General features: G+C 40.3%; 1 protein-coding gene across 1 annotated transcript in view; it reads right to left on the bottom strand.

The window, feature by feature from the left end:
• doc2a (double C2-like domains, alpha) overlaps nt 1-10,000 on the bottom strand; it is a gene marked incomplete at its 3' end in the record, with an annotated part of 23,321 nt that overhangs the window by 11,632 nt on the left and 1,689 nt on the right. The window contains exons 3-6 of the mRNA XM_083676971.1: nt 7,871-7,945; nt 7,426-7,535; nt 3,081-3,207; nt 2,717-2,776 (exon numbers count right to left, since the gene is read on the bottom strand). Coding sequence (XP_083533097.1) covers nt 2,717-2,776; nt 3,081-3,207; nt 7,426-7,535; nt 7,871-7,945 — 372 coding nt within the window. The remainder of the gene's footprint in view (nt 1-2,716; nt 2,777-3,080; nt 3,208-7,425; nt 7,536-7,870; nt 7,946-10,000) is intronic.

Genomic DNA, 10,000 nt, shown 5'->3' on the forward strand with positions numbered 1-10,000 from the left:
AGCATTGCATTGCTTGCATAATTTTTAATCACTTTTAATTTGTATTTATTTAACCCTACTACCCCCTCCCCTGATAAGAGGACATGAAAAAAGTATAATAATTATACTTTAAATACAGCTATATATTATTGTACATGGTAAGGTACATTGTACAATGTAACAATATGTCAGAATGTATTCTGAAGTGTACAGAAACATCTTGTCTGCTCAAGTACAAGCAAATGGATGTCAAATCATCCAGTAAGACAATGACCCAAAACATATTGCCATAGCAACCAGGGAGTTTTTCAGGGCCAAAAAATGGAAAGGTTTTGACTAGCCAACTCAATCTTCAGATTTAAATCCAATTGATCATGCATTTAATTTCCTGATGATATAATGTTAGGGAAAAAATGAATCTGCCTGAATGAATCTGCCCCAATACTTTGATGCCTTGAAATAGGGGGACTATGTATAAAACCTGTTGTGTGTTCTAAATGGTGAAACCAATATGTATGCAAATACCATTAAATAAAAGCTGAGAATCTCTACTTTAACATCATAGTAATTGTTTGATTTAAAATCTAAAGTTTTGGAGTATAGAGCCAAAAAGAAGAAAAAATGCTTCACTGTCCCATTACTTATGGAGGGCACTGTATATATATATATATATATATATATATATATATATATATATATATATATATATATATATATCATTTCTTATTATTGCTTGTACTGGATTTGTAAATATATAATCAGTTATTCAATTAATCAATCAATTATTTATTCTATTTTTAATTCCAACATAGTGGTGCTTGTGTCAGTGAATGTAAAATAAACAGTGAGTGTAATTCATATTAATTAATTATTAATAACTAAGAGTGTCATCATTCACAATGCAGGTCAATCGTGGAGGACATAGTGAGATATTTTCACCTATAACATCTCATATCGAGATACAAATGCAACATAGCTTTTCTGAATGTTCATCTCTGTTCAAAGCACTTCGAAGACTCAAGGGGATGCAGTTGTTCAGAGCAAACAGTGTGTGTGTGTGTGTGTGTGTGTGTGTGTGTGTGTGTGTGTGTGTGTGTGTGTGTGTGTACAAATGCAACAGATGCCCATTGATGTGTTATGGGTGCTAGCGTTCCACGGTCAAGAAGTTGCTCATGGTGCCAAAAATATTTCATCAGTCACGACTACATTAAAGAATACATATAAAGAATGGGAACAAAATTCCACAAAGGGCCAATGATGATGATGAGGTGCTGGTAATAAGCAGGTAAACACAGCGGTTCTAGAGGTCAGGTGGGTTGGCCAGAAATGCAAATGAAAGTCTGAGCCACACAGCGCTTTCATATTCAGATTTATACGATTAGACCACAGATGGCCATCCATCACTCACCAAGCCACACACACACACACATACACACACACACACTCATACACACACACACACACACACACACACACACACACACACACACACACACACACACACACACAAACTGGACTTATTCCAATAATCAATCTAAATCAGGAGTTTCAATATTCCCCTAAGATCTCTTATAGAGCTGTACAGTACATTTGAGACACAAGACTCTCGTTTCCCTCTCTCCTATCTCTCTTTCTGTCTAATTACCAGTCCACATTCCTTTCTTTGCAGTCCTTTCGCTAATACCCTTTCCTTTCCTTATACCTCATTTATACCTTCTATCCTGCTCTCTAATTCTCCTAACGCTTCTCCCCCTCTCCCCCCCCCCCCCTCTCTTTGATCCCTCAAACCAAAAAGCATTGATGTCACTCATTTTTTAGCCCAAACTCCTCTGAGCGAATTGTCTGTCACCATCTCTTACTCACCTACTTTATTCACACGCATTTGGACAGGCTCCCCCCCCCCCTCCAATGCCTGTCACTCATCCCTCCATTCACAAGCATATTGTGCTTTCTCTCTGAATGTGCTACTGCTACCCTCTTCTTTTCCTTTAATCCCCTCTGATCTCACCGCTACCTTTGATATCGTCAATTATTCCTTTCCTCCCTGAGAAGATCTCTGGGGTGGGCGTCCTATCGCTAAGTTCTTTGCTCTCCTATCTTATCGGGTATTGAGTGAAAGGGACGGCGCCAATAGAAAGAGGTTGAGTAAGACGGGTGAAATGAGGAGGCATAGAAAGAAGTGGAAAGTAGAAAGGAGAAGAGGAAAAGTGAGTAGAAAACTTTCAGAGAAGGAGAGGGGGGAAGGATGTTTTCATCCTATATTTCCTGCAGGTCTGTACTGCAGGTGTGCATCAAGGGTCAGTTGTCATCCCTTCCTACTTCACTGTTTTTGGGTCTATTTATCATTAGAGCTCATTCAGGTTTCTACATGTTCTGTTCCCAATTTTTCCACACTCCTGTCTCTAGATGCAGATTTTCCCTTTCAAATTTAATTTCCCAAGTCACTCATTGGAGAGACCAACTTAAGCAACTTAAGGATGGTAATGAGAATGCTAATGACTCCTCTAATCATAGTGAGGAAAGAGGTCCACTTGAAATTAAAATTAATTTAAAGAAGAGCCAAGTAAAGCAAAGTAAAACGCATAAACGGAGGTCAATTACCTTGGTGAGGTACGCAAATCTTATGTGCTCTTCAATTAATAATGCCTAATTGGAATTGTTTAGGAGTGAGAGAAGGGGAGGAAGAGAATCTGGGAAAGAGAGAAAGAGCGGGAGGGAGGGAAGGAGTATACAGCACCTCTCTCAAGTAGCAGGAGATTCCTCGGAGAGCTGCACCCATGGCGGTTGGAGAGGGTAGCTGGGATGGAGGGAGAAAGAGAATGGAAGTGAGCGTAGCTTTTCTGAATGTTCATCTCTGTTCAAAGTACTTCGAAGACTCAAGGGGATGCAATTGTTCAGAGCAAACAATGTGTGTGTGTGTGTGTGTGTGTGTGTGTGTGTCTGTGTGTGTGTGTGTGTGTGTGTGTGTGTGTGTGTGTCTGTGTGTGTGTGTGTGTGTGTGTGTTATATTTATGGGTTCTATTCATGTGTGTGTGTGTGTGTGTGTGTGTGTGTGTGTGTGTGTGTGTGTGTGTGTGTGTGTGTGTGTGTATGCCTCGTACTGGGGGTGGATGCTCCAGGCAGGTGTGAAAATGTTTGGTCTGGTCCGGCTTCACACGTTTCAGGGGCACACGGGACTCCCCAATGAACTCATTATGAGTCAACTTGTCTTCATCACACACCGACAACCTGCCAGAAGGTTGGGATAGAGAATATGGAAAGAGGGGAAAGGGGGGAAGAGGAAATGGAGTGAGAGAAAAAGAGTAGGGAGGGAGAGAGAGAGAGAGAGCAATAAGGAAAATATGGAGAGAAGGGAGGGGAGGGGGAGAAAGCCAGGGATGAAGGGAATCGGACCAAAAAGAGACAGAAGAGGAAAGAGAGGAAGAAGAGCAGAGATAGTTAAAACAGGTAGAACATGGGAAGGATGTAACTGGAGGCATTGAATAGAGAAAACAGAGGAACAGAAAGAGAGAGAGAGGGAGAGGTGGGTGAGAGGGAGGGAGAGATGTTGTGGCAGGGAATGTCAGTATGAATCCACCCAGAATCAAATGCATATTTATTATTTATGAATGGAATGAGGATGAAATTGGCATCCTCCTGTGGTGGACCTGTTCAAAGGGCAATGTGCTGCTCAGGTGCTACTGCAGCGAGATAAACAAACAAACAAACAAACAAACAAACAAACTCACACACAAACACACACACACACACACACACACATACACACGCACACACACACACACACACACACACACACACACACAAACACACACACGCACACACACACACACACACACACATACATACACACACACACAAACACAGTCACAGGCCACCCTGGAGATAAACCACTAAATTACTTTCTTAACAGAGAAAAAAGCCCAACCGAAAAGTTTTCAAAAACACAGAGTCGGCGCCACACTCGGCTGTTGCCTGGGGAAACGTATAATTTGCGGTGTGGCCCACACAGGTAATTTATCGTAGATAGTCACGGGATGAACGAGAGAGCTCTGCTGTGTTCTGCTCCTTCCGAGTCTCAGAGTGGTTCTGAGTCGTGGAATTCAAGAGGATATTACTGGCGGCTGAATTATTCTGGCTAAATATATACGACAGTATCCCCAAGGCTGCTGAGAGGAGAAGGCATTTCCAGAGAAACAACGTCTGCCTCACAGATAAGGGATAAGTTTCCCCCAATGTGCACACACACCCACACAGTGCCTTTGATATGCAGAGAGACACTTTTACTAGTTCATTTCAATAGTCACAGGGCTTAATGTTAATGTGTTTACTTTTGTAATTTTGTATGTACATATTCATTTGTATTTAATTAGTTGAAGTCAGGGAGTTTCAATTGGCAATGGTAACAGACCATTTTGTTCTCATTTTGTATAATTCTTCAATGATCTCACTTGTGAAAATGAATGTTCACCCCAAAATCAAAGTGGTCTGATATTTAGATGAATGCCATCTGAGATGTTTACAACTTTAATAAGCTTCAGCATGTGGGCTTGCTTCAGCAAGTCCAACTATTGTTATTGCTCATACTTTTTTATTTTTTTAATATATTTTGAGGGCATTTCTGCTTTATTGGGAAAGAGACAGTAGAGATTGACAGGAAGGATCGGTGACAGAGAGGAGGGATGACATGCAGGATATGTCGATGGCTGGAATCAAACCAGGGACCTTGCGATGATATGGTATGCGCCTTAGTGTGCTACGCCACTGAGCGCCCCGCTCATACTTATTCTTATTCTTATTATTAGGTGGGCTTGCTTCAGCGAGTCCAACTTTTCTTCTTCAACATACTTGTTATTATTATTCCAATTCTTCCACCTGCTACTCCTCCTACAACAGCTATTCTCACCAATCAAACTTTAAAACGTGCAGAGAGGTCTAACTTGAGTTGCTTGCATTTATGGAGAAGGTGTTAAAGTGGTGAAGGGACGCTAGTCCTAGCCCTGTTAAGGTAACCCCAATCCTTTTCCCCCATTCACTGTCAAAAAACCCTGTTCCAGTACAGGCTAGCAAATTGGCCTACGCCTCGAGTTACCCACTCGAGAAACACCAGATGATTTTAAAATGAGAAATGGGCTTGGACTACTACATTTAAATGCCAGAAGCCTAATAAATAAAATGGACTTCATTAGCACATATGCTCAACAGGCAAACTGAGACATTTTTGTGATCTCTGAAACATGGTTACATTTGTCAGTGCCTGACAATGATGTGTCCTGAAAAGACTATTCCATATTTAGGACAGACAGAGTGAGAGGTGGAGGGGTGGCTATTTTTGTCAAAAACTGTTTTACGACATCTGTTCTGCTCTGCTCCACTGTACCAAATCAATGTGAATGTTTAGTCCTAGGAGTGTGTTTTGTAAATAACTCTAAGCTGTCTGTGATAGGAGTGTATCGCCCACCATCTGCTCATCATAGTACAGCACCCTTGATAATTTAGCTGCAGTTCTATCCTCCTATGTGCACTCAGAAGTAACAATACGTGATTTTAATCTAGACTGGTTGTCTCCAACCTCGGATAAAATCAAACACCTGTGCGATGGCTTAAAACTACCACAGTTAATCTCAAAACCAACAAGGCCTAACTTGACGAATCCAGATAAATCCACCCTGCTAGACATCTTTCTAACAAATAGGCCTTATACATAGACATCCAGTGGTGTTTTTTTTCAAATGACATCAGCGATCACTGTCTGATAGCCAGTATTAGAGATGAAAGGATAAAAAAAAAATCTGCTCCATGCTTCATTACAAAAATAAGTTTTAAACATTTTAGTGAGAAAGGTTTTTTTTTACATGATCTTTATTGGTTGAATCGGCTGCATACCTGACACCAATTTGGCTCTTGAACATTTATATATTTACATCTCTGGCAGACAAACATGCCCCCTTTAAACGCCGTAGAATTAAGAATAGATCTAATCCTTAGTGTTCCATAGAACTCTCAGATCTCCTTCTGTTGAAAAACCAGGCCAGGGCCAAAGCTAGAAAAACAGAATCAGTCGCTGATTTTCAATATTTCTTCTAATATTGTGGTTTTATATGATGCATTAATTTCTGTATTGAACTGTGTTTTATTTTTGTAGCTGTTGTCTTGTTATTGTGTCAATATTGTGGACAAGGGTGCACCTGCAAAAGAGGCCTTGGTCTCGGTGTGTTTCCCCTTAAGGTTAAATAAATTTAATATTTTTCAAACTCATTATACTTTTTACCCTATTCAGCTTTTAGTAACTCCTATCTTTTAACATGGTGGAATGTTGATTTAGACCAACATTCTGAGAGCCCCCCATCTATCTAACCTTCTCTCATCAACCTATAGATCTATCTGTCTTACTGTCTATCATCTGTCAGTTCATCTGCTCTTACTCATACCACTGCTCTACTGTACATACCTGTCCATACTGTTCATACTGCACATAATGCACATATCCTTATATTTTCTTTAATACTACTGCACATACTGTACATACCTGTTTATACTGTTTATACGGCATTCCATATTCATATTTATATTTATTCTGCTATCTACCTCATGCTACTGTTAATACATATATACTGCTAGACTGCATTACCCATACAGCTCATATGCTGCTACACTGTTCATACTGTAACTATTTATTCTGCTATAATGCTACTGTACTCATATACTGCTATACTGCACTGCTATATTATACTGCACTACTACTGATCATATATTGCACTACCTGTAAATACTGTTCATTGCACTTTCTGCTATTTTGCACTTCTGGTTAGACGCTAACTGCATTTCGTTGTCTCTGTACTTGTACTCTGCACAATGACAATAAAGTTGAATCTAATCTAATCTAATCTAATCTAATCCATCCAAACAACCAATAAATCAACCAACTATTCATCCATCCATCCAACCCACCAACCAAACCATCTTCAATTGTATCCGCTACTAAAATAAGATGTCATTTACTTTGAACTACCCAGCAAATGTTGTAATCGTCCAAACCATCTTTAAACATTTTCTGCTACCAAAATAAGACCTTTTAAGCCCACAAAGTTTCTTCTGGAACTTATTTTTCTGATTTTAGAATGAGCTAACTGTAATAACACTTTAAGGAAAGTAAACAAATTGCAATGTTTATGTAAACACACTTTACATAAACATAAGAAACTTTTCATAAGAAGCCAATTGTGATTGATGATGAATGAATTGTAGCAAAAAAAATAATTAAAAAAAGTATGACTAATGGGACAAAATTAACACAACCATTTCCGAAGACACAGCCGCTAGACATTAGCACACACACACACAGACACAGACACAGACACAGACACAGACACAGACACAGACACAGACACAGACACACACACACACACACACACACACACACACACACACACACACACACACACCTACCTTAGTGTCTTTCTGTGCATATCCTGTTCTGTGATTCCCACATAAGTTAATGTTTCATTCCAGACCGGATTCAGAGAGTTTCGCACTATCTTTGTCTTCAACTTATTGGCCTGAGAGAGAGAGGGGGGGCGGGGCACAGACACAGGATCAGACATATTCATATAGAATCTAGAATGTAGAATATAGAATGGTACAGCATATATCATGAAATGATCAATCAAATCTTCCTGGGGACTCACATTTGTCCTATCATTTATATCTCTGATTCAACATTTATTCAATAGTGCTTTAGTTCTGAGCTGAAAAAAAAAAAAAAGAATGCCGTGCACCCACAGGTCTCCAAGAAGGTCGCTGAAGAACAGCAGATTGAAAGGGGCTGAGAAATGCCTGACCCCGTATCAGCGGTTTAGAACAATGTCTGCCTCCTCTGCTGATAGCCACTCACCTTGCAAGCCCCAGGGAGTAGATGCAGTTTGACATACGGGTCAGATAAGCCATTAAAGTCCATGGGCTTCAGACCCTGTGGAGAGGAGAGGGAGAAATAAAGAGACAGATATAGAGAAAAAAGTAGAGAGGTTAAACCACCATAGAATAACCTGGTCATTCAGCTGGTCCACTGAACAACCTGGTCATTCAGCTAGTCCACTGAACAACCTGGTCATTCCGCTGGTCCACTGAACAATGTCTTAGGAAGAGATAGCTATCTTGCAGCCAGTCAGACAGTTTGAGTTACTAAAATTATTTGTTTTACAGATTCAAAACAATATATAAATAATATCCCTAATTATTACCAAGTAATGCCAATACCAAGTAAAATCAATGTACCGGGAGCTATGTCTGTCAGATTCCTATTTTGATTCAAACTCACAAAATCTTTAGTATTGAAGTGAAATGTAAGGGTTATACATATTGTATGTGGTGCACCAATCCTTTTCACATTTTATTATTGATCTTGGGTTAATTGCAACCAACATTCTGAATGGGAGGACCATAAATTGGTGTGAAAGAGATTATCCTATTTGCAACCGCGACTAGAGCATCAATTAATATACACCTGGGGTTCATCTCCTTATTAGATAATCTAGTTCCTACCAAACATTTTCAAGCGACATTTTCAGCCTCCTCCAGTGGACGCTGTAACAGGCCTAACGTTAAACCTGCTTTTTGACCAGATTAAGCGTGCCTTTCATCATAGTTGGAGAAAACCCTTGCAACTATTTCATTGAATACAAATGACAATTCAAGATAATTATGAAAAAGATTTCCATTTTCCATCTTTATTTTCTCAGTCATTGGAAATAAAAACAATGTTTCCGATTTTTTTTTTCTCATGCAATTTCAATACGCTTAATATTAACAACATTTAGAATTAACTCGTTGTTCTCCGTTGGCCTAACCGATGCGAAGAACGGAACGGGGGGGGGTTGGTCTAAATAACACCATCCAGGAGGGCACTTTGTGAGTGGCAGGGTAAAGGGGCGAGGGTTTTCCCCTTTTGCCTCCCCTTGCGCACGTCCCTGGCCAGAGGTAAAACTGCATGCTTCACCTTTAACAGACCGCCTCTGGAAACAAAGACTAAGGGTGGAGTCCTAACTCTAGATCTGTGCGCCTAACTCCGACATTCCCGTGAATCTTGCATTGGTGTCAATAGGAAGAGAAAATTGCACGATGATTCGAGTTACGCACACAAATCTTGTGTAAGGATTCCGCCGTAAGGTTGCATCTCAATAGACTAAAGTGGCTTCCTCGCCTCATCTCCTTTCCGTAATCTGCATTTAGTGACTGTACCAAGGCAGGTGATGGTAAATTCACAGTAAGCATCTGGCTTTTTAAAAGTAAAGGAGAGTGGAGTTCTACTCCACGTTCATGTGCTCTAACATCTGTTGAGACAGCGGGAAGGAGAGAGGGAGACAGACGATGAGGGATCAAAAAGCCCGGGCCAGTAATCGAACTGGGATCAAAGGGAGACTGTGCATGTAGTGAAGTGGTCACGACATTACCGCTCAGCCACACTCCGGCACAGCATCTGCCATTTTGTTCTATGTTTTCAGGCCTGTGCTAGTCTCTATTGCGAGACTCCAGCGCTGGGTGTCGGTAGAGACTAAGGGTGAGTTTCCCGAAAGTACTTCTTGAAGTTCGCAAAAGCCTTCAGCAATTCAAGCGCGTTTCCCGAAACCCTTCGTAGTTCATGGAGCACTTCAGTTATTTTGTGAATTCACAAGAGCTGCAGAGCGTGGAGCAGTCAAAGAGCATTGTTAGATTAAATTTGCCCTCCCAATGGACCATAATCACAAAACTAACTAGTTTAAATCTCGCCGAGGACCAGAAATAGGTCTAGGAAAGGAAAACAAAATGTTATTGTTTTTGCATTAAAAATGGACATCAGTGAATATCTTGATTTATTGTGGTGCATGTTATTGAGAACAAATGCAGCTTCTTTTTTTTCAGCTCAGCATAAGTCTACATTATGAATCGTGAACTGTAACAATGGTATTTCTTAATAACCATGATTATAGCACATAATTGCGCACATGCTTGTCAAAGAGCGCACCTCAATGTCAACATAGGCAAACGT

This window comes from Argentina silus (assembly GCF_951799395.1).
Source record: "Argentina silus genome assembly, chromosome: 9".
In the NCBI taxonomy this organism is placed as follows: domain Eukaryota; kingdom Metazoa; phylum Chordata; class Actinopteri; order Argentiniformes; family Argentinidae; genus Argentina; species Argentina silus.